We start from the raw sequence: 25,656 nt of genomic DNA, 5'->3' as shown, positions 1-25,656 counted from the left end.
GCATTTTTTATGTTCATATAAAAAAAACACACAACAACAATAATAATAAAATGCAATGTTGACCGGCATTATTTAAAAATGACATCCCATGGTGCAATGCAAAGATACTGCCGTCAGAGCCGTTTATTTATCTCTATGGCTCTGCTGCCGGTGAATGTCTGTAGGTCAGCATAGTCCATATTAAGACGTTAAGACTGCTCTTCTAAACAATTCCCAATCTAGCTTAGTCTGTAGGCCTAATGGTTGATTATTAACTGGGGTGATATTAAATCATGAATATGAAAACTGACATGTTTTTATGGTCTTGGTCTCGACTCGGTCTCGACTCCTAAAGGACTTGGTCTCGACTCGGACTTGCTTCCTCAAAGACTCGGTCTTGACTCGGACTCGACTGTATTTGGAAACCAACAGACTCGGTCTCGACTCGGTCTCGACCCTTCAAAGACTCGGTCTTGACTCGGACTCGGCATAGGCGGTCTCGTCCCCATCACTAAATGACAGTGACACAGAGAAGCTGCTCATGGCATTAAAAAGCAATGAGGGATCGTGAACAATTTGCTAGTATTGTGCACTCCAATACTACAGATGGCAGTATACACTTTTAAACTTTGTAACAGTTTCACAGAAGAAGAATACACCGGAAAGAAAAGTATTTACATTGTAGATGTTTCTGTTTCTGACCGGCCACATTTCCAACCTTATCTGAAACTGTAACGTAGATAGAAAATTCTCTATCTCGTGTCGGCTACCACCTGGTTGGCCAGCCGAGACATTGAAATCAGATGGATAATCTGGGCAACGAAAAGCCAGCTAGTTGGCTTATTTGTCTTCTTCCAGCTAACTTTAACTTAAATTAAGTCTGACGCACTCACAAATGAGACTATGATAGGCTACCACATTTTCAATATAGCCTAAGTTACACAGTAGGCTTAAATAACTCGTGCACGGTGAAACTAGCTCTTTTTCTGAAGACACTATTTACCTTTTGGAACGATGTCAGTGAAGTTGTTGGACGAGCGAAATGACGACGAGAAGCAAAAGGTGGGGGAAACATCTGGGAGCACAGCTAACGCACTCATGGGAGAAAAGCCTTTTTTCCATCTAAGTCAGATAGCCTTTGGAGAATCGGTCCCATTCGCACTGTCGAAGTATGTGAAAATCCCATACACAATAAACAGGTACCTACGGGACTATCAACGAGAAGGCGCGAAGTTTATATTTGACAACTATGTCAAGCCGAGAGGATGCATTCTTGGTGATGACATGGGTCTTGGAAAAACCATACAAGTAAGAATGTCGGCACTAATTGCACACTTGTACGACTTTATATACTGTGCTACTCAAGAGTTGTAGAGAATTTATTTCGCCATTTTCCCATGTTTAGGTAATCAGTTTCTTGGCTGCAGTGCTGCACAAAACAGGAACACGGGCAGATGCTGAGAAGAATATTCCACATTTCCTACTGTCCCAGAAAACAGCAGCGCAAAACAAAGTGAAGAAGGTAGGCTACCTATCAGTGAAATTCTAACCAGCAATTAGGACCTACTGTCACTTGTCCCTAGAGGAGCTTGCACACTGCTCCAACAAACTCCAACATTCTAAAGTTGGCAGCTGTCTTTAGATTAGAATGTTCATAAAACCAACTGCCAGTCCATACTGCGGTGTCTCAATCCAACAAACGCCAACAAACACAGACGGACGGCACACACTGACCCAACTGTTGGAGTTTGCTGGCGCAGTGTGCAAGCTCCTTAAGCCTTAGGTGTGATTCAACATGCCTTTTTATTGATTGCATTGCAGGTATTTCTTATTATTGCCCCACTCTCTCTTCTCTATAACTGGAAAGAGGAGCTTGACACATGGGGTTACTTTAGAGTGGCTGTTGTGCACGGTGTTGAGAAGGAGGATGAATTGGCTCGTGTAAAGAAAGGACGATGTGAGATCGCTCTCACCACTTACGAGACTTTTCGACTCAACCTAGATGCGTTCAACAGGTGAGAGCTTAGGCCTATGTCCCACTCCAGATGGGTGGCATCAAAATTATTTAAAACAATTTAGGGTTGATAACCTATTGTGCCTCATTGTTCAGATAATTCTGAGATTGTACCACAGCTGTACTCAAAGTAGTGTCATTTTTTTAAATACTGTTTTGCCCTCAGCATTAACTGGGCTGCTGTCATCGTGGATGAGGCTCACAAAATAAAGAATTATAAGTCTCAGATAACCAAGGCTATGAAGAAGATGAGATGTAAAGTGCGAATAGGATTGACTGGAACCATATTGCAGAACAACCTGGAAGAACTCTACTGTGTCATGGACTGGTGGGTCATGTTCATTGCTCGGTGTGTCCCCTCATGCTCGAAGACAAGTTCCTGATGTATCCAAACTTACTTGTCCTCAGAGAATCAACATGATAAAAACATACATGTATGTTATTGAATAGAATGTCTGATGTTTCTCACAGTATTTCTGCCTCTTTTGTTATTGCTCATTTACCAGGGCTATTCCGTGGTGCCTTGGTAATTTCCGTCAGTTCAAGAGTAAGTTTGCTGAAGCTATTGAGCATGGGCAGAAGCACAGCGTCACTAAGCGCACTCTAGCCGTGGGTCGCCAGGCTGTACAAGCCTTGGGCCAGAGGCTCGCTGGGAAGTTTCTGAGGAGAACCAAGGCTTTGATCAGCAGCCAGCTACCAGCTAAAGATGACAGGGTGAGTTTGTTCATTCTGATTAGTTTCTATTCCTCATAATTTTTTATTTTTTTTTTGCATTAATTCATGGATCCATCTACTCAGATTCAGAGTAGGACAGGACACTAATGTATTTTTCTTAGAGAGAGTTTTCCTCCCACATATGATATATACTCCTGTGATGATATAGGTGCTTGCAACCCAATGCTGTCTTGATTGCCTCCACCAGGTGGTGTACTGTTCTCTGACCGAGTTCCAGCAGGCGGTTTACATTGCTGTGCTGGAATCAGAGGACGTGATTCTGCTAATGAGGAGTGGACAGTCCTGTACCTGCGGCAGCAAACAGCCCCGGAAGAAATGCTGCTACAAGGTTGGCTTTTTAGACTTTTCTGAGATTTCAGCCTCACTGTATTGCTATTGCCATTGTACTGCTGCATACACTGCATTAGAAAAGTTGTTAAAGCATGTAATAAGTTATATAAATGTGTGGTCCAGAATTGACAAGGTATGTATTTATAAACAGTCCGCCAATTGCTTCAGTTGCTGAAAGTGTTGTCATTTTCAAGTGTTTTTTGGTTCTAAATAACTTCATAGATAATTTAGAGTCTAAAACAGTTCTAAAAAGTCCCTGTGTTATAAGAGCCAGATGTGAATTTGTAGTAAATGAATAATCACAGCAAGTTTAGTTTTATCCCTGCTGTCCCAGTTCACAATTGCATAAATCTAAGAGGCACAGTTGCTTCTGCTACTCTCAACTATTCTGAATAGTGAAAAAAAGGCATCTTTAAACACATTAATTGCTCCTTGGTAATCATCTCAGCTTTATTTTTCTCCTAGATGGTCTTAAAGTGAAGTGAAAGTAAAGTTAAAGTGGTTGATTATGTGAAAGATAACATGTCTTCTGTGTTTTTTGCACTTTTCTTCAGACAAATTCGAAAGGAGTACCTGTCAGAAATCTATACTTCAGTTATCTGGCCATTCTCAGGAAAGTCGCCAACCATGTTGCCTTACTTCAGTCTAAAGAGGGCACAAGCAAGAAACAGGTAAGCTTCACAAAGCAAAAATGAGGTGTCACAATAACAAAGTACGACCAAGGTTGGAACAGGCTTTAAACATATACTTACTGTCGTTATGTTATTTTGTGTTTGTCATAGGAGGAAAGCATCAACGCTATTTGTGAAAAAGTCTTCCAGAAGTTTCCAGAGTTTGTGGAGCGCTGCAAACAGGAGTCCTTTGAAGCTATGTCAGACCCCATGTACAGTGGAAAGATGAGGGTTTGTCTCACTCTCTCTCACACACACACAACAGATGGAGGCTAAAGGCCCTTTCATACCAAGTCTGGAATTTCGGACAAAATATTCACATGAAATCACGTTGGTAATTAAGTAAAAGTGTTCTGATTAGTTTTTAAACACCAAGGATGAAATATTTTGGGATGAAAAATAATTCAAACCTGAACAAATGTCATCCTCAGTGTGTAAAGACAGATAAGAACACAAGCATTTAATTACCTGCATGATTTAGTGTAAATATTACTTCCGAAAAGTTTGCATCATAAAGGTTCATATTATTTCTTTCAGGTCCTACAGAAGTTACTGAGACACTTTCTTCAGAAAAAGGACAAAGTGTTACTGTTCTCTCTTTCAACCAAGGTAGGTTCATAAAAGAACCTGAAGGCCTCTAAAACATGTCATTAGACTATGAGCTCGAAATTCCTCTTCATAATGAGGTACGGTATTTATGTACCAGCATCCTCCCCGAACTGAAGAAATGAAATAAAATTGTCAGTTTTTTATCACATTACAGACCACAGATATATGGTGACATGATACACTTGTAAATACAATATTGCTGAGACAGGCTAGGCAGTTCATTTTCACCTTTAAAATGTAAAAAGCTTACTGCTTCAACAGGATTTTTAGTGTGCAAAAACGTAATTTAAACTGTCATCGGCGTAAACTCATCTGCTCAGCTTGAATTCCCTGTAGTTGTTAGATGTGCTGGAGAGCTACTGCATGGCCGAGGGGTTGGAGTACCACAGGCTGGACGGAACCACGAAGGCAAAAGACAGGATGAAGATCGTGAAGGAGTTCAACGGCTCGAAGAACGTCAACCTCTGCCTGGTGTCCACCATGTGAGTCACAGTAGTGCTGTTGTCACAGTAGTGCTGTTGTCACAGTAGTGCTGTTGTCACAGTGCCCTTTATCTGCCTCTAGTGGAGGGCAAATCCATAGATAGTTTTGAAACTATATTACCCTCAGAGGATAGTACATAAGAGACAAGTTGACATTTTGTGCATTAGAATCAGAATCAGTTTTTATTGGCCCAGTATACTTACATATACAAGGAATTTGACGGTAGGTGTTAAAATCTCTGTACATTCAACAATAGACATGTAGTAGTACAAATAGACATGTAGTAGTAAAACATTCAATAGACAATAGTAATACGTAAGACACATATACCTACAATATAGACAACAATATACATGTAGGCACATATCAACGTATTAACATAATATACAAAATACATTATACAAAAAATAAGCATAGTATCAAGACAAGTACACGTGGAGTGGAGTGGATATAAAGTACAGAAGTAATAGTGCAAATGTATGCATGTAATGTATGCAAGATGCATTTTGGGATGATAGGTATGTATGTAATGTGAGGGATAAGTGGGTGAATGGCCAAAGAGAGGATAACCCCACTTAATTGCAGTTCAGTACAGTGATGGCAGAGGGAAAGAAGCTGTTCTTGTGTCTTTGTTTTTGTGCGCAGGGATCTGTAGCGCCTGCCAGAGCGGAGGAGGTTAAAGAGGGGGTGTGCAGGGTGTGTGGGGTCTTTGATGATATTCTCTGCCCACTTCCTGGTCCTACCAATGTTATATATTATAACTATATTAAGTATACTGTATACATTGTCTCATATCAAGGGATTTATCTGAATTTATTTCTGTTGTGCACATTGCTGAAAGAGTTTGCTGCTTTTCTGCATCCATAGGGCTGGTGGTCTTGGTCTCAACTTTGTGGGTGCAAACATAGTCATCCTTTTCGATCCAACGTGGAACCCTGCCAATGATCTTCAGGCTATTGACAGGTAAAGCAGTTAAGTTGATAGTTATTACGCCATATGTGTTTATCCATTCAACACAAATCCATCAAAACAGTGAGATATAGCATATGCCCGCAACCGTTTATTGGAACAGAAGTGCAAGGGGCCCTTGTCTCTCTCTCACTAACACAACCACCGACATGATATTTGCTGTTCGACAGCTGCAAGAGATCACGAGAACAGCGACAACCTCTCTATATGGCTTTTGTAGACCTCACGAAGGCTTTCGACTATATTGACAGAGACTCGCTGTTCGTAGTGCTCCAGAAAGCTGGCTGTCCCCCTACTCTGCTATCACTGATCCAATCCTTCCATGATGGAATGCGTGGTAGAGTACAGTTTGATGGCGACCTTTCTGAGAGTTTCCCGATCAAGAGAGGAGTAAAGATAGGGTGCGTACTGCCTCCTACACTTCGGCATATACTTTTCATATATATTCCAGAAAGCCTACAAAAATACACATAACACCACAGGAGTCTCAGTACTATCCCGAGATGATGGGAACTTTCTCAACTTGGCCTACTTCAAGGCGAAAACAGCAGTTTGTTATCCCAGAACTACTCTATGCTAACGATGCTGCTCTCCGTTCATCTCCGGAACAGCTCAGACTCTACTTGACATTTTTGCTGAATTATATGACCTGTTCGGGCTTACCATCAGCCTGAAGAAAACTGTCACCATGTCACAGGCCGCTGACTCTCACACATTCGCAATAAATGATATCCACATTAGACCTGGAAATTTCAACTCGTTTATGAAAAGCAGCCTTCTATTTTGGTCGTCTAACCAAACCAGTCTGGAGGAACAAACATCTATCTGTGCGAACTAAAGTTAGAGTGTACGAAGCATGTACTGAGTATACTCCTATATGGATCTGAAACCTGGCCTATATATCGTCCCCAAGAGAGTGGAGTAAGTGCTTTCCACTCAAGAAACCTGCAGTTTGTTATTGGAAAGACCTGGGAGGACAAGATGAAGAATTATTCACTATCACAAATCAGAAGAACTAGAAGAACTATTCACTATCACAAATCAGAAGAACTAGAAGAACTATTCACTATCACAAATTCTGAACCCCTCTCTTCAAGGCTGAAATTCAATCATCTGAGATGGGCAGGCCATGTCAACAGAATGCCATGATCTCGCATTCCCCACTCAGTATTTCATGGAGTTTTGGAGGAGGGAACTCGTCGCACGGGTAGACCTAAACTGCGTTTCAAGGTCGTGTTTTTTTTTAAGTATATTTTTTTGGCCTTTTATGTCTTTAAAGCAACAGGATAGTGGAGAATGACAGGAAGTCACTGGGAGAGAGAGTCGGGGTGGGATCCGGAAAGGACCACGGGCGGGAATCGAACCCAGGTCGCCAGCGTACGGTGCAGGTGCCCCAGCCAGTTGCGCCACGGCCAGGCCCTCAAGGTCGTGTTATCTCACTTTGACATAAAACCTGAGAGCTGGACAACTCTCTCACACAATTGTGACCAATGGAGAACAAGCCTCTACCATGGTAGAGCATATGACCAAGATAGGAACCTACAGAAACTGAGGGAGAGACGTCTTCGCTCAGCTAACAACAATTAATATATGAATAGTGCCATGCATTATCATGACAGAAGCATGCCAATCAATAAAATCTTTCTCTCGCTTTCTCTTTCTCTCTCTGTCTCTCTCTCTCTTTCTCTCTCTCTCTCTCTCTCTTTCTTTCTTTCTTTCTTTCTTTCTTTCTTTCTCTCTCTCTCTCTCTCTCTCTCTCTCTCTCTCTCTCTCTCTCTCTCTCTCTCTTTGTGTGTATGTGTGTGCGCAGGGTGTATCGTATTGGCCAGTGCAGGGATGTGACTGTGTTCAGACTCATCTCACTGGGAACTGTGGAGGAGGTCATATACCTGCGCCAGGTGTATAAACAGGTATGGTGTATCTGTAATCAGGAGGTCACTAGCGGGGAGTATGAAGTAATGTGTCTCACTCTGACAGCACTTTTTCTTGTTCAGATTATGATTGTTTGTAATTTTACTGTTTCCACAAAGCCTTCAGACTTTGGTTTATTTTTTCTAATTTTGCAGCTATCTGTATCTCCACTCCAGCCGGCTGTGCATTGTCAGACTTTTCCTCATCTGTCCATCATTTTCCTCCTTGTTTGCGTTCCTACAGCAACTGCAGTCCTCTGTGGTGGGCAAGGAGAACTCCCGGCGGTACTTTGAGGCCGTACAGGGAACCGACGGCCAATCAGGGGAGCTGTTCGGGCTGCGGAACCTGTTCCGCCTGCAATTAGATGGAACGTGCCTCACGCAACGTATTCTAGAGGTATGCTGCCACCTTCTGGTTGACAGCCGTTATTACAAAGGATCATAAATCAAGTCAGAGACACACAGTGGGGCACTATATCATTTCAACAATGTGGTGACCGTTTGTTACTCTTTTCATTTGAATAGTTTCAGTTTGCTGCATTGTGATTCTTTTTATTAGCATACTAGATCAATTATATTTAATTCCATTCCACTTAGAGGAATGACAGTTTATATTCCTTCACTTAACTATAGTGAACTTATGTAAGAGGCACATTCACATTGCCTCACAGTTTGGTAGTGATTTAAACTGTCATTCTAATTTATTTGTGGAATCAAAGATGTCACTGTGTATCTCCACCCCTCATTTGAGGCTTCATTTTAACGGGGTAATGACATCCAGACATCATCAAACGCCATGAAAACGGCATCCAGATGCTACTCCAATCTCCATCTAATGATGTTTCCAATGTGCGTAACTTGCACTCCAGGCTAGACTAGCTGCAGATGAGCACTGTAAATAAACCTAGTGGAAAGGGCCCATCTATTTCGGCTTAACCCTTCCAGTCAGGTGAGCTAAAGCTAGCAGTTTTAACCCCCTGCCTTCTGATAGCACTGTGGTATTTTCAAAAGGATTTTCTCAATGCACACAAGATAAAATTCCTTCAGACTGATGATAAGATTGTAGACCAAACATGCTGGCAACACACTCAAGGGCCCTCTTTTGTAGACTCAATAAAAATGCCTGAATGTAATATTTAAAAAGAGGAAGAGGTAGGTACTCCCTGATTATGGATAGTCATATCGCCACGAGAGGAGTAGGCCTTGGTGTGGCCTTGGATGTGAGAACTGTTCTTGCCTACTATAGAAGTGCTTTGGGTTGCACTAAATAAATACTGCATAAATATGTGCTGTATCAATAAAAGACTTACTTACTTATGGCCTCCTTACACCAAACAACTTTGACAAGATTTGGGAAAGATTCTTGAAAGATTGGAGTCTTTTGAGTAAAGCTTGAATGGGGGGCATTAGTTAAAAGACTACAATCTTTCAAGAATCTTTCCCAAATCTTGTCAAAGTTGTTTGGTGTAAGGTGGCCATTACTTACTATATGTGCACTTTGATGTTGTGGGTATTATGGTTTTTACATTGATGCATTATGCATTCACATCTAGATTCATTAAATGGTGTGTGTGTGTGTGTGTGTGTGTGTGTGTGCAGCGTGAAGGCCGTGTGGAGGCTGGCGTGATGACTGCAAAAACTCAGGCTGCTGAAGAGAGGCCGTCTGCTGTGAGTATCCCCTCCTCTGGAGGCTGAGACACCTGCACCCCCCTCACTGCATCCTTCTCTCAGCTCCTGTACCTCATCTGAATTATACACAAGAGCATCTGCTAACTAATTTTCATTATTAAAAAGTGAAAACTAACATCCTAACTTGATATTCCCACCTCAGACATGTTGATAGGCTTGAGAGTTATGATTAGGAAATGGGGTTAGATCAAAGATTTCTGCCAAGATTGTTTTTGAGGCCACTGACTGACAGGACATTTTTTTAATATGTTGAGTATGCTCATCTCAAATCAATGTGGTCAGCATGTGCATGAGCCCAAGCTGTTATTAATTACCTCAGTGCCATGTAGTGCCCGTTGAGTTGCTACTCTTGTAAACTGCATGTGCTTGAGTGTGCTGTGCCACTGATATGAGGTAGTCCTCTATGTCACAGGGCCAGACGGATCTAGGAGCAAGAGGTTCCACGGAGCAGCAGCAGACAGCTGGACGATCCAACGGTAACCAGGCCGCGGTGGACGTGCTGGACTTCAGTAGCGACAGTGAGGAAGAGGGGGAGGCGAGCACCTCCCGGGCGGGCGCCCCCTCAACCGCTGCCACCACAGATGGGGCGCAGGGCTCGGCGGTCACAGGCCACGGCTGCCTGAAGGAGAGCTTCACCGAGCTGTTTCTGCAGGGCCTGCATGGCCATGCGGCTGCCAAAGAGACAGGCACCGGGAGCGGTGACGAGGGCTCCAGTGGTGCAGGGACCTCCAAGAGTCCAGCAGAGGGGACAGTGGACTCTCAGGGCTGGTCTCCGCTGAACCTCTCTGATATGGAGACGGAGGACGCTGGAGAGAAGCAGAGCTCTGAAAGCCCAGACGCTGGGGCGTCCAAACGCCCAGCGCGCAAGAAACTCGAGGAGGAGGAGACGACGAGAGCGAGGGCTCTCGAGACGGGCGTCGTCTCGGAGACGGACGAGGATGACCAGCCAGTGGACTCCAGCACAGAGGAGTCGGAAGACTTGCTCGCTCCACGGCCCTCTCCTACTTTCACCACACTGAAGACCAGCACAGGCAGAGCAGGACAGGGCAGAGAAGCATCACATGTGGGGACCATTGATGCACTCTTAGGTAAAGAACCAAGTGTAAATAAAAAGTATCAAAGTGATGATGATTAAGTGATTAATTGCCGAATAATCGAAATTGATCGCCAACTATTTTGGTATCAATTAATTTGTTTTAATGAATTTTTGAGTAATTTTTTTTTAAGGTCAAAAATCAATATTGTGATTTCTAAAAGTAATTTTTTTCTTTTCTTTTTTACTTACTGCTCTGACAGTAAAGTGAATACCTTTAGCATGTGGACTAAACAAGGCATTTGAAGACATCGGTCTTAGGACTGATCAACATTTTATAAACAAAACAATTAATCGGTTAAGAAAATGATGATTACGATGGTCCATGTTACCTGCTCTTCGTCCCTCCACCAGGTGGGCTGAATGAGGTGAGCTACACCCACTCCAACCAGAAGGTGGTGGGCTCCAGCCGGGCGGAGAACTACATCAGCAAGGCCGCGGTCAGAGACGTGTTTGAGCGACAGCAGTACTCTCAGCTGCCCGCTCACGTGCTGTTGGAATCCCAAGAGGTAAAAGGCTGACCCACAAAAAGCCCCAATGCTTCACTGAGTGAGAAGACATTATGCCCAAGATGCTTAACACACATTTGAGTGACTTAGTTAAAAAATTAAACAAGAATGTATTTGAGCAAACATTTGCCCAAAGCAGTATAGGTTATGTGTGTGGTGACCCAGCCAGTCACTGGTTCCCCACAGAGAAGACACCTTAAGCAGCACAGAATGCTAATTTTGCTGTCCCCACTCATGGCCCACACTCTTGGATACGGTCCTGGAAGGACAATACGGCCCCCAAGAGATGATTGGTACCATGGACAGCTCTTCTGGCACATAGGTGTAGCCACAACCCGCATCAGGAAGACAAGTGTCGGAAGAGGAAGTGAATTGAGGTGTCTGGGACAGAGGGGAACTTGTATACAGGCTGCTCTGCCCAGAAGGAAGGGTTCACTTTGCACACACTTTTGCATCTATAAGGATTAGACTTGTAAAGGATTAGACTGTGTACCCAAGCTCAAGCTGCCACTTATAAATATATGCTGTTTGCATATGCGCCAGTGACCTGTCAAAAGCTTTTTGCAGTCACTGATGTGTGCTCACTTGTTCATCCGTGTGTGTCTAACAGACTCAGCCTGGACCTGCGCCTATATCAAATGCGTCACACTCTGACCGTGTGGTGGAAAAACCGAAGCAGACGTCTACAAAACCGAAGCAGACGTCTACCGTCAGAGTCCCTGAGGTGCCTCGTGTGAGTCACGCTGTCAAACACACCCTGAAAACCAGGCGTTATCTCCGCAACATCACCGTCATCGTCGGGGAAACGCCTAACTCCATCCGCAGGTGAGGATCCTAATGTTCAAAGGCAGTGATTCAACCATCCCTGTAGAGCCATTTAACTTATTTCAAATCTCAGTTTAAAGGAATATTTCATCATAATTTATGATGACGACTGTAAACTTTCATTGGGGACCAAAATTACGTTAATCGGAGTAGTTTTGTGTATGACCGGAATATGCATTTGCAAAGAAACAGCATATAACATAGCCTTGGGGGCAAGCTTCCTATGTCAAAGTAAATCTCTACTTTAAGCCACTGACTAGTGTCAAAATATCATTACATTTATGTGCTACTGTGGAGAGGGTCCCTACAGACATGCCAAAGTAAATTTAGCCTTGTAAGTGTACAGCAAGTACCGGTTTATTAAAAAAAGGGACTGTTTGTCCTGTTGTGGTCCCTAGGTGGTTCTTGGAACAGCTTGGTATGAGTCATTAGGTTGCAGAATTATATTTGAGAAATGAATCATGGAGAAACATTAAGATCACTACAAATTGTAAACAATAGGGGAACAATTTATTAAAATTCAATGCTGAACCATCTTGATGTTTTAAATGTGAGCATACTTTTTATTACCACGTATTGCTCAGAGCTCAAGTCGGTTCTGGTGATGCAAGGCTACTTCTTACACTCAATAAGAGCAGATGTCTTCAACTCACCCAGAGTCGAGTCCACTTTATCTAGGAGACTGTCGAGCACAGCTTTCACATCGTCACATCGCCCTCTGTTCATTTCTCTGAGAGTCTTCCAACTCTTTGTCCAAGAATGCATCAAGGTCATGAAGAACATTTAGGACGTCTTCTGGGATCTCCATGGGCAGAGTTAGTCCTTCTGCCCTCTCCCTAGCCCTCTTGTCCAGGCCAGTTCTGCCGTCCTCAACCTGCTTCAACTCCATTATTAGGATCTTTTGGAGTTCCTTTTTGGTCTTTTTGTTTTTATTTTCATTCATGTCTTGTCCATGTTCATGTTCATCAACATTAACCCCCAAACCCTCCAGCTCTCTCTTTAGTATGACATTCTGATATTGCCTAGCCACCTTTGTGATCCTAAACAGAATGGTATGATACAACTATTGTTACCAGGTAAATGCATCATTCAATGGAACCTTTGTGAAAGGTGGTAAATAATAACAAAAAAGTTATTATGTAAGGGATAATGTATAGAACGCCGGTCATTATGGGGAAAATAAGTCCCGACAGGGCGAACCGGCCCCCCACGCACCAGCGGAGGGGTCTTGTTTCGCCCTGAAGGGACTTATTTTCCCATAATGACCGGCGTTCTATACATTATCACGCTTATTATACGGCTACTTGCCAAAACGAAAAAATAAACTCCATGATATGTCTCTTTACACTTATTTGTTACCGTTTCGTCGTGGCTTTTGCTGAGAAAAAAATAGTTTGCAACACACGCTGAACTTGAATCAAACATTCTTTAGAACACAGCTGATCAACCGTCTGCTTTCACTTTTGAATGAAATTCCAAGCGCAAACTCCGTTGCCATTGACAGCGGTCATTCTTGTTTTCAGAGGTCCTTTCCCAAGAAATAATGACCGCTAGAACTTTCGGAAATCCCATTCAAGTCAATGGAGCATTCTACTTGCATTGTGAAGAGCCGTATAATAATTTCAGTTACACGCTCAGCTTAAATTTAGATATTTGACAATAATAAATGAGTCAACTATCCAAAATATATATATGTTGTGCTGATATTTGGCCACACACACCTACACCAAGATGAGCTGAAAAAGTTATACTCATAATATTAGTTCTGGGTTGGCAGGTCTGTTATTCCTTTAAAGGAAAAAGGAGAGTTCAATTGGGTCTTGGAGGACTCTTTTGCATGTCTTGTAGTTATTATCAACATTGGTATCAACAAGTATTTTCATATTGGCCCATATGTCAGCAGTATCACATTAGTTAGGGTCGCTGTTCCCCAAAGCTACTTGTCCCAATTACATACAAGGATAAAGAATAATAATAATTCTGTCAGTGAGAGAACATTATATGATTATGAGCATATAAGAGTTTTTGAATGACTGTTAACTGTGAGCAAAGCGTGTTGTTCCCGGGAATGTTAATATGTTGTGGTCTTCCCATTCCCATGCGGAACAGTAATCTTGACTGCTCTGTTCTTTCCACGGAGTCAAACAATTTGGAGGCATTTTTCGTAATAATGTGCTAAAGAGAAGTGTACTTAATGCACCTTGAGACAGGAAGCGTCTGGTCTGGTCAAGGCCGACTTTAGCCCCAGGCTTCACCACAACTACACTGCTATTTATACAGATGCAATTATGCAGGCAGCCCATAAGTCTCACTTCTCATTTAGCCTAAAAGGGGCTTACAAAGCCTGTGTAGTGTGTTAGAATCATTTGGCATTGTGGGAACAAATTGAAATGAGAGAGGGAGGAAGAGGGAAAAAAAAGAGAGTTGTCAAAACTTACTTGAGTGTATTGTTTTTGTTATGTTGTTCTTATAACATATAAGGTGTATATAAGGTCATTTTCTTATGTGTAAATCTGTTTGTATTGCATCCCTAAGGAGCCACTTCAGGCTGATGGCAGAGTTCTTCGGGGCTGCTTCAGTGGAGGCCTTTGCTGATCAGCTCTTGAAGAGTACTTCCGAGCAGAGACAGAGGATGCTGAGAGAGTACTACAGTCAGCAGAACCCTGACCTGACAGACATCATCAAACAGACCTTCCCTGAGCCGCCGCCTCCTGCAGCTATGAAACCAACGGCAGCTCCCTCTCCCTCCTCCTCCTCCTCCTCCTCAACTTCCTTCACAACCTCCGCAATAGAAAACAAGCCTGCCTTGAAGTTAACGCATACTAAACATGCTCCCAAACGACGTGTGCCTTCGGCATCCGAGGGCACCAGAGAAAATAGCAGAACGAAACAGAGCAGGACTCTCTATGCCGAAAGCCCCTCCAGGAGCTCTGATGAGACTGAGGTGCCGGTATCAGGAGACTGTAAAACCAGAGCAAGGACCTTGCAAGATCCACAGGGGGCACCAAGTGAAAGACCTCCACACAGAGCTGAGCCTAAGAGGAGCAATACTGAAACCTACATAGAGAGGAACCGTGAGGATCATCAAGTTATTCCAAGACTCTCTAGAGATGATCCTAGTAAGAACCCGCACCCCAACAAGTCCCCCATTACAGAACCCAATAGGAGCAACGCTGAAACCTACACAGAGAAGAATCGGGAGGTTCCCCAAGTTCCTCCAGGCCCTTCTAGCGATGATCTGAGTAAGAACCCGCACTCCAGCAAGTCCTTCATTACAGATCTGTTGGGGGACACGTCCATATTGGACGGCCTCTTCAAATCCAAACGCAAAGCCGGAAATTCTCAGCATTCTCAGCGTTCATCTACCTCAAACCCTGGCGGTCCCCATGTGGAGAAGAAGGCCAAAGCAAGGACCAAAGACCTCTGGGATCTCCTGAATGAGGGCAATGAGGAGAGTATCAACCAGCTGACAGACCTCACCCAGATAGAGAAGATCTGCTCTGCCAGTCCCAGCCCAGGGAAGTCAGACAGCCAAAGCAGTGAATCCTCTCTTTGGAGGAAAAATGAGAAATTCCTTTGGAAAAAGACTAGTTGATTATACGATGAAGAATGTAATATTCACATTTTAGAGGTCTTATGTTTTCTTATGTTTCCTCATTGGAAACTGGTTTTACTTGAATTTATAAATGTTTTACATTTTTTATTTATGATATGTTTTACCTGAAAATATGCTGTTCTGTTTTAGTTTGTGGATTTCTTGTGTTACATTGTGTTTTAAAATGGTATACTGTAGCTATAGGCCACTAATTTAGTTGTAGATTCAGTTGATATGCAAACTAGTTACAACTGCCATTTATCATCCCATTCCCAAACAGATCTTGTGAAACTATCCAAAAATAGACACCTGACTTCCTCAGACACTTGGCAACGATTATTCTTGGTAGAATTATATTACAAGCATGTATATAATGGATTTTCCCTGCTTTCCGTCCTTGTTCATTTGCTGTTTAATCATTTTCTTGTTATCAATTGTTCATAAACTCCCATGTTTAAATACCCACAGCAGAAGTGATGTTTTGTGAAATATTTTTGTGATTATTTATCCATCCATTTAGCTGTGACAACAGAATGCACTATTTTCTTCATTTTTGTACATGCCAGGTTCATTGAAATCACAATAAGCGGCACAGCTTAAACATCTGCTATCCCTGGGAACTGCATATCTCAGCCTTGTGAGGCTCTCTGGTCAAACTGACCTTTTCCTGGATATTTGTTGAGTCATGTGCGAGTTATCCAAGTTTCCTCATGTTGTTTTTCCTTCAAGGTCTAACAGCAGCTGTTGCAGTTTTGCTGTGATGTGGCATGTTCTTCCATACGGTGAAACATGCAGGTGAATGTGATATGCAGTGCAATTATGGGATGTACATACCAGTTGTATTTTCGATAAGCATTTTATGTTACTTAACAAAAGCAAACATATTAAACATAAACACACCAAAAACCTAAGTCAGTAGGCCATGACATAAAAGGAAACAGAAAAAATATATTTACTTTGTATATCACATTGCACTTTTCTGCTTTTTTTGCATTTTGTTGTCTTTGTACTTGTACTCTAGCCTAGAAATCAAGATGCGCCCTAAAGTACTTGTACTCTGCACAATGACAATAAAGTTGAATTTAATCTAATCTAATCTAAAAAACAAACCTGTAGTTTCTAACTTGAGAGTCTTGTTATACAGTGATAAATAAGTAGTTGCCATTGATCTTTTTGTTTGAAGATCAGGGTGTGTGCCAAATGCAAGGGAACTCACATATTGTATATACAGCTCTGGAAAAAATGAAGATACCACTGCAAATTTCTCTGTCATCCTACGGTTGCTGAGTGACATTCAAATAAGTTGATGGTCATATTCAAATTTGCAGTGGTCTCTTAATTTTGAATAGGCTCTATGTAGAACTCCATTATGGATTTGCTTGTACTGGCATATATCAACTTCCTGTTTACATTAAACATGGGCAAATATGCCTTTTTTTTATTGTCATTGTCTTCAGGACTTCATCTCATGGTAATGTAGACCGACTTTGTAAAAAAAGTTGTGCCACTCCTTCCAGCAAACGGGAAAAGGGTTTAAAATGTTTTTAACCTTAATCAAGCAACTGATGTCATTGAACTGGTTAGTAAACTTTAGCTATGTTGTTCAACTAGCAGTAGCCTACTATTAAAACTGACAGGCCAGTAATCTGTCATCTGTTCATTTTTTCCAGAGCTGTATGTAATGTGAGGTTGAATAGAGTGTAAGTACAGCTATAGTATATATGGTTTGGATGGGTGATATCAAAGTCGTACATCGTAGGTAATATAAATGCTTCGCAGTGATATGTACAAACATCTGGAGCTGAAAAATGGAGGACTAAACCTCAAACATTTCTCATCTAAATTACTATGTTTTTATCCCAGTTCTTCCTTTAACAAACTCAATCAGCTGTTCTTGCATCTTCTCCGTTTGGAAATACTGAATAGGCACTGTCTGTATAATCCAGCCCTGTAGGGAAAGAGTTTGCGGGGGGGGATAGTGAGAGAGCTCCAACAGATTAGCCTAGAGGCACAGGTGATCTCGTAGTAATGACTTGCTTGCACATAATTACAAATAATTAGTTGCAGCACTTGGCTCAGAACTAAAAGCAAATAGGCTACCATTATTGTATGAGCGATGCTCCCAAATGTCTTGTCTCCTGCTTTCAAGTAGGCGAGTGATGTCTTCACAAAGTCCTCTGGTGTGTAGGTGATTAGATCTGGTTTTTGGTAGCCAGTCATATTAGTGGATATCCCAAAAGGACACACTGTCTGAAAAATAGCAAGAAATCAAATAGTAACAAAATTTCTTCACCATGGTTTTTCCTATACTAATATAATAATGCATAATGGTTTTTCCTGCTAATATAATAATGCACCATGGTTTTTCCTACTAATATAATAATGCATAATGCAGTCTGGTTATTTGAAATGTAAAAGTATGTACAGCAAAGTAAGAATATCTCATTTTCACTCTTCATTTTCAGTCAATACTAAAATGTTTAAATATAGGCTATAATTAAATATTTCTCAAGCATACTGTTTAGGTTTTTTAAACAATGTTCCCTGTTACCTGTATAATGATTCCTTTTGCTTTGTACTCAGCTTGAAGGCCTTGTGAGAATGTCTCAACACATGCCTGAGAAGTGGTAAGAATTTTCTTATTTTAGTCCATCATTTTGTATCTTTAGTTGTGTGATCATATTTAGATACACTCTGTATGGACTGGTAAGGTGCATGTTAGTTAGTCTGTTTATACAAATTACTAACTTTTGATGCTGTGTAGAGCGTATATGTGGGAAAGGGGATGGCAGCCATTCCAGAAGACACATTCAGAATGACACCTTTCCCCCTACAAAAATGAGCGTTGGTTAGCTATCACATCAGTTAATTATTAAAACCACAAGTTTATCATGACTTCTACCTTTCCTCCATCCCAGGAAGTACAATTCTGCACATCTGTTTTAAAAAGAAGAGGAAAACAATGTAATTTCAGGTATGGCCTTGGAATTTTCAACCCTCATGCATTTTGGACAAAGTATATTTCCCGAAAAAAGTATGTGTCTACCTGCATCATCGATTTTGTATTGCAGTTTACCACATCATTGAGTGTCTGGGGAAGAAACACAAATACTTGTGTTTTCATTGTCATGGTCAGTAGAAACACTACAGGTGCAGGTTTCTGTGACGGCAAACTCTAGATTTGAAAGTGCTGAGATGCTATCCTACCTGCTCCAGAGTGGTCATATCGAGGAACTTGCAGGGGAGGGGTGAGGGCAGCATGCCAACATTGTTAACTGTTATTTCAAAATGCACATCAGATATGTGTGTTCTGTTCACAGACGATATAACATTTATTTTATTTCATATATTTTTTTATAGAGAAATGCATTTCTTTTGAAAGGTCATTCAGTACTGAAGACACAGTTACATACCTAAAACTCCGATATTCAGGTCTTCTAGGCTTTTCTCAATGGACTCACACACATGGTCTTTGGTAAAATCGACCGCCAAAACTTTAACACGTTTGCCAGTAGCCTTTCCTGGCATTTAAAAACAAAACACTCTGTAAAACCCCATACTGAACATCAAATTCTCCAATCAGATTAAAACGATGTCCTCTGCTTACCTATTTCTTTTGCAGCATTATTTAGTTTTTCAATACTTCGGCTAACAATAACCACATTCATTCCCCGCTGGGCTAGCTGCATGAATGGAATATAAATAGAGGTCCTCAACATGATGGCTCTAAGACTCTTCATAAATACACCCCCACAGACCACTCTCTCTTACAAATAAACAAGTACACACTATTCTGTATGACTCCACAAGCATGGGGGGAATTTTACCTCAAGGGCATATGCTTTGCCGATTCCATCAGACCCTCCAGTGATCACTGAAAAAGAAGATAATGTCCCGTTTGTATAAGTTATGGAACACAATTTCAATATCTTACATGGGGTTTATATAAAAGGAGGTAACCACAAGGTATGCTTTTGACTAGATGATCTGTTCCTTGCGATGTCAATGCGACATGGACTTGCATAATCATATGTGCAATCAGTGTCTAATTTCCGAAGGTACTGAAGGTGTTGACCTATCTGACATATTTGATGTCAACCATGGTGGGAAATGGCTGGGTGGACCCTCTTTAGTTTCCTCCATTAATTAACTTTAACACAATGCTCTAGCACATACAGAGCCAGTGGTTTGGTTGAAAGAAAACACGGGAGCCAACTGTACACAAACTGAATTTCTTTATGAAATGCTGCTGTTAAAAGTGTTATGTTGATGCCGTGCTGGTTTGTTTTCCATTTGCATCCCTATAAAAAACAATTCCAGTCTTCTAATTATAATAATTCATGTAATCCAGAAGCCACTAAAATGGTGACCTGGTGTTATTTTGGATTATGACCAAGTCGGTTAGTTTGTCCATGTTGTCAATTATTTTAACAGTAGCATCATATTCAAACAGTCCGATAAGTGTTTGATGGAAAACACAGATGTAAAAAAAAAAAGCAGGCAGAAAAATGTCCCCCTGGGGTAAATAAACTTTTTTTTTAAAAGTTTTTTATTGGACTTCCTTTTGCACTGAAGATGTTGAAATGATATAACCTACTTGTAAAAATGCAACTCACAATATAAGCAACAAGAATTTAATTAATTTAGCCTTATGAAATCACAAAAACAACAGTAAAGCAGTGCTACCTTGAAGGAAATATTGTTTGTGAATATTGTGAAGGAAATATTGTGAAGGAAAAGTTTTTTTTTTTTTTTTTACTTTTATCCGATATTAAGCACTTTTATCTGCCACTAAACAAGAGTCTGATGTGCATTTTTCTATTAGACCCCAATATAAAACAAACTGGTGGGTGCGTACATAGTCATAATAATAATATAATATATAAAGGTATACCCTTATGTGCGAGGTGTATGGAATGAGGTACGTTTTCCTTTCATCCATCAGAGAAGAATGTTATTCCTTTTGCATGCATGGTATGGTGACCTACTTGAATATGATATTCGCTGGGTGAGATCTCTGTTCTAAAGATTATTCAGAGTACATTGTTTTTAAGTGACCTTTTGTTTATTAAACAAAGCACCGGAGATTTCTTCTCTTTTTTAAAAGGGAGATGTTATCGGACATATTATATAAGGTAAACATCAGACTCACCAGCCCACTCTCCCATGGAAGTGAAAAAATCTCCAGGCAAAGTGTACCAGAATTTTGGAAATAGAACTTTAAGCAGTCTCACGGTTTTGAGAATATAGTAGAAGGCAACGCCTGCCCCAAGCACAGTGAAGACCAACTCAGAAGAGTCCATGATGAAAGTTTGCCTTTAGCATGGAATGAGAGCTGCAATGCTTGTTAATCCTGTTTTACTGTGGCTGCTGAGCCGGTATCTGATCTGAACAGTCCTCCAAGTGAGCGACAGGCCACAGGGCCAATCAGAGAAATCCTCCTGAAAAAAAAAACAAAGCAATCTTGTGGGCAGTTTTATGTCATGCTCATTTCCTGGGGAGGAGAGAAAGATGGGTTTCTTGAAGGGGGGTGTACACGAGATAGCCTGAGAGTGAATAGTTGGAAGGAAGGGTGTTTTGACTCAATCTGAACACTGTGGGATATGTAGGTAAATAGGGGACTTAAATTCTTTCCCATGTGCAGCAGTAGAATTCATGACTGGGTGAGTTTCACAAAGATGACAACATATTTAAGATGTATGCCATTATTCCCGTAAAGACAAGTTCATACATGCTTGCTTGTCATGCAAGATCAGAGTTGTATAAAGTATCCAAAACCCACACACTGTATAAGTACAGACATTTGATAAGTATAAGTATATACACTCTTTTGATCCCGTGAGGGAAATTTGGTCTCTGCATTTATCCCAATCCGTGAATTAGTGAAACACACACAGCACACAGTGTACACACAGTGAGGTGAAGCACACACTAATCCCGACACAGTGAGCTGCCTGCATCAACAGCGGCGCTCGAGGAGCAGTGAGGGGTTAGGTGCCTTGCTCAAGGGCACTTCAGCCGTGCCTACTGGTCAGGGTTCAAACCGGCAACCCTCTGGTTACAGGTCCAAAGTGCTAACCAATAGGCCACGGCTGCCCCCAAAAGACAGAAAAAGACTTAAATCAAAGTAAAAGTAATCTATAAGCATACCACTTAAAAGTAAAAGTATTGTGGTAAAAATTAAGTATTGATCCAAAAAAAGGCAAAAAGTAACTCACAGGCAAACCGACCGTATGGCAGAGGACAGAGCATTATTCACAACGCCGGAGACAGGTTACAAACACACAGGCATCCTAGGCAAGCATGAGAGCAACGAGTCTCTCGTAGACAAAATCTTACCGTTGTTAATAGGACTAAAACAGGTGTTCTTGATGGATTACAAAAAAAGAATAGTGAAAGAGTTGATTCATGATGAGAGAAGTTGTTATTACCTCTGACTGTGGTGAACCTCAGAGGTCATAGATAAGAGAAAATCAAAATGACTGACAACAACCCCAGTAATCATTAAACAGCTAACTACTAGACATTTTCCCACAGCATCTATTATTTACAGTACTTAAGGCTTGATGGTGTTTTAAGCCCATAAGACTTCCCACTCCATAAACACGCTTTGAAAGCCTAAACAAATTACGCTATTGCTATTCAGCTTCTTACAACAGCCTTAATAGGACGTGGTGTGCATGTGCATTAACTCACTAGGTCACTAGGCCTGTCTTCATTCATTGCTGTGTCCTGTGGTGACATCAGGTCAGAAAATCTTGGGGTTGCAAATATCTACAGTGACATGCTGAATGGAAACTGTGGATTTAGTTTTCGTTTGCATATTATTTTAGTCTACTTTCTACTTAATGCTGCTAATGAAAATGTAGTGGAGTAGAAGTATATTGTAGAAGTATATGTTAATTGGAAAATGTAGTGAAGTAAAAGTAGCCTAAAGTAGGCCTTACAGATACTCCCCATTCCTGTACTGTAGCTTACATCTCTGTGCAAGATATCCCATGAAATTAATAATGGCAAATTGTGTTTTCTCCATTCTGAAAAACACTGTCATTATCCCATAGTGAAAACACTTTTTGGGACAGTAATAAATAAAGGCCTCATAGAAGTTGTAGGCCTACTGTTAAACATACTGTAATGCAGAACCATGTGCAGAACTTATGGGCGGTGTTGAGCAAATCTTTACTACGTCATCAACCTGCGCCATTGGCTGGATGGCGCCATCCTGACAGCGTGTGTGGTATTCAGCCAGCTTGAGTCGACGATAAGCATAATTTGATTTTAGTGGAGTATACGTTTTTATTTTCGGTAAGTACAGTTAAGGAACGCCATCATCAAACATCCCTGTAATGTATTTGCTATGTTAGTATGTACGTTAGAGCGTTTCTGAGCGAAGGCCGCCGGTGTGCGTTTACAGCCCCATCAACGTTGTTTAGTTAGCTAGCAAGCTGGCAGTTTTGCAGTGTTGACATGGCTCCTGCCTAGATGGCCTCTCGGCGTTAGTAGGCGAGCACATTTGTGTTCGTATTCTTTAACAGACGGGAAGTAATCAAGTCAGCAGTGTTTGCGTAGGATGTACATGGGAGGACAATTTGAGCTCTGATTCTGGCTAGAAAACAGTTAGCCGGCCAGTTAGTTTGTTAATTAGCTGGCTGCTGTTATTTTGGTTTATGTTGGTAGCTTATGTTGATTAGCTTGTGGCTGGTTGAATCTAAAGATAAAGTTGTCATTTCTTATTTGTCTGTTAACTTAGCGTTTAGCAGAGGTGTTTGCTAATTTGTCTGTTAACTTAGCGTTTAGCAGAGGTGATCCTTCGCTTTTGGGGAGTTAAATAACGCCCAAATGGCCTACTAAAGTGTGGTTTCTATTGCCTGAAAAGTGGCTGACACTGTCAAGTCTCCGCTCATCCTCAAGTGTCCAAACCGAAACGTCTGCTCAACATCTATGGCTTCATTGTTTGGAGTGCCTAGTCACTGAATGTGATGGTGAAATCACATTCTGTCAGTCTTTCCCGAAAATGTCACCGAATTGAATTTGAATCCGAAAAAAAATCCAATAGTTTTGTATTCCTAAGCTGTGAAAATGTCAGTCCATCTGAAGAGGGTTGTTCCTCGACCAAAATGAAAGCTTAAACTAGCAAACCCCTGCCTGGGAAAATCCTTCACTCTTCTCACACCCTGTCTTCTCACTAGGGTAAAGTAGGGTCATATTTGAGCGAATCAATACCAAATACATTTTTGTTTACTAGGTGATTTGTTTATTTGGTCACAAGATGATGAACATTTAAATAGGTAAATACAACACATTAGCCCATTTGTTTTTGATATTTCATATATGACAAATAAATGCCGCATCTTTGCTTACCATCACTTGTTTGCTTGGCCATCAGAATCACTACCTAGGCCTTATTGGGCCAAGTGCTTAAGTGTAGATTTCAGAAGTGTAGATCCAGTTATAGGGTGCAACTACTGTAACTGCTCATGTGACTGACCAATAGAGAAACAAGGAATTGCAGCCAGTATTCCTAATGAACTAAGCTCTTCACATGCACATTCTAAGTAGACCCAGAAAAAAAACATTATGTTACTGTTGCCTAACAGTAATAAGTAGCTATGTTCTGTAGATGCTTCATGACGGACACTTTCCTGACAGGCCTCCAGTAACATTTCAGAGCTTAAATTTCACTGCGGGTATTGCGCATAATTTGTTCAAGTCCCGCAACTCTAGCCATCATAATGCGAGAAATTCCCGCATACACTTTTATAGCCTGTCTGATGACGGCGTGGGGTGGAAGTGGGGTCAAGGCGGTGCTATTGACCGGACGGATCAACTACCGAGTTGAATTGAACATGGCCTCATGCAGACGCAGACACACACACACACACACACACGGAGAGAGAGAGAGAGAGAGAGAGAGATAGGCTTACGCAAATAGGCTACTACGCAACCATGGCAAACTTTTACATCTGGAAAGAGCTCCTTGGTAACTATCCTGCTAGCTCAGGTCACGTCAACACTTGATCCCAGAAAGATTGTCTTCAACTTGTTAGTTTTTTGAACATTAATTTTATCTAATAACATAGAAAACATAATGAATTGCATCCACATATCCTTTTGCACTATGCACAACTTGTATTCACTACCGACTAGCCTAAAACCGTCAGGCTGAAGGGAGGCTAATTACTCTCACGTATTTTCTTAAAGTGACAGGCACTCAATTACACCTACTCATCACCAATGTGCACTCAATTAGACCTACACAACACATTAAAGATATGCCTAAGTGTTATAGCTTAAACGTCAATATGAAGCATTCAAATTACTAAATATGTTTAGCTGCTAGTAATTACTAGTAAAATGCTATACATTATTAACTAAATACACTCTATATAAATTAACAAATATATGAAATAGAAACATAGCCTATCACATAAGCCATAATTTTCAGTGTGTGTGTGTGGAGAGAGTCAAGCAGAATCTAGGATGTCCACTGTTGTGAATGATCCCACTACAGCATATATTACTGATGATGTCAGGGTCTTGGGGGCCCCAAAATCAAACACTTTTAAAAAGTATCGAAGAAGTATCGAAATTGCAATCCCCCCCTCCCCCCTAAATTGTGTAAATCCCCCCTACATGAATAACCTAAGGGGGGAATTCCCCCCCATTTTGAAAAATGAATTTTAAGCCCTGAGTGCTCATTGATGCCATTTCTTGCCTCAGTTCATCCATGGACATCCAGAGTGCCAGCTCGGTGGTCCTGCAGACCCTGACCCAGGCCACCAGCCAGGACACGGCCGTGCTGAAGCCTGCCGAGGAGCAGCTGCGTCAGTGGGAGACCCAACCCGGCTTCTACTCGGTGCTGCTGGTGAGGAATGACCTGATGATGACTCTGTGCCCAGTCTGCTCTGATGATACCATTTCTCTGTGCATTGAATGGAGAGAGAGGAGTAGTTTGGGCTCTGAAAGAAATGACTTAAACAAAGTCTAGAGAAAGGAGTTTTTCCATTTAATTTTGGTAGCAAGAGCAGACGTTTCAGCCGTCCGGCTATTCTCAATGCTCAATGCTCTGTGCATTGAATGCACATAGTCTGCTCTAATTATGCATATTCTTAGTGCGTTGTCTGCTCAGATGACAACATTTGCACTGATCCTTCTTCTTAAGGTTAGATTTGCTTGTTTGGTGAGCCACTCGAAGGAGCAGTGTTATTGTTTTTAGACACAATGGCACTGTTACTGTGTATATAC

General features: G+C 41.4%; 3 protein-coding genes across 3 annotated transcripts in view; 2 read left to right on the top strand and 1 right to left on the bottom strand.

Annotated features, from left to right (window-relative positions):
* The first annotated feature begins 644 nt into the window (after positions 1–644).
* On the top strand, positions 645–16,118 carry ercc6l2 (excision repair cross-complementation group 6-like 2). Its single transcript, XM_042070160.1, has 18 exons — positions 645–1,287; positions 1,385–1,501; positions 1,801–1,994; positions 2,160–2,321; positions 2,500–2,707; positions 2,916–3,056; positions 3,613–3,729; positions 3,841–3,960; positions 4,267–4,338; positions 4,675–4,820; positions 5,689–5,784; positions 7,601–7,700; positions 7,945–8,097; positions 9,300–9,368; positions 9,802–10,477; positions 10,837–10,991; positions 11,602–11,816; positions 14,352–16,118. Exons 1-18 carry the CDS (start codon positions 994–996, stop codon positions 15,409–15,411), a joined length of 4,095 nt encoding a protein of 1,364 aa, XP_041926094.1. The 5' UTR covers positions 645–993; the 3' UTR covers positions 15,412–16,118.
* Positions 16,119–16,251: 133 nt separating this feature from the next.
* Positions 16,252–20,771, bottom strand: hsd17b3 (hydroxysteroid (17-beta) dehydrogenase 3). The gene is made up of 11 exons (XM_042070161.1): positions 20,564–20,771; positions 19,239–19,285; positions 19,019–19,094; positions 18,825–18,932; positions 18,619–18,686; positions 18,458–18,502; positions 18,314–18,348; positions 18,160–18,241; positions 17,963–18,028; positions 17,512–17,661; positions 16,252–17,359 (listed from the first exon to the last, which is right to left on the bottom strand). The coding sequence occupies exons 1-11, from the start codon at positions 20,712–20,714 to the stop codon at positions 17,258–17,260; spliced, it is 930 nt and encodes a 309-aa protein (XP_041926095.1). The 5' UTR covers positions 20,715–20,771; the 3' UTR covers positions 16,252–17,257.
* A 1,835-nt stretch (positions 20,772–22,606) lies between these two features.
* ipo11 (importin 11) overlaps positions 22,607–25,656 on the top strand; it is an 85,795-nt gene continuing 82,745 nt past the window's right edge. Inside the window, exons 1-2 of the mRNA XM_042070137.1 lie at positions 22,607–22,716; positions 25,132–25,276. Of these exons, the coding sequence (XP_041926071.1) occupies positions 25,139–25,276 (138 nt within the window). The 5' untranslated portion in view covers positions 22,607–22,716; positions 25,132–25,138. The remainder of the gene's footprint in view (positions 22,717–25,131; positions 25,277–25,656) is intronic.

Source organism: Alosa sapidissima, chromosome 18 (genome assembly GCF_018492685.1).
Source record: "Alosa sapidissima isolate fAloSap1 chromosome 18, fAloSap1.pri, whole genome shotgun sequence".
In the NCBI taxonomy this organism is placed as follows: domain Eukaryota; kingdom Metazoa; phylum Chordata; class Actinopteri; order Clupeiformes; family Clupeidae; genus Alosa; species Alosa sapidissima.
Note: the sequence above shows the minus strand (reverse complement) of the source record. Positions and strands in the feature narration are given on the sequence as shown.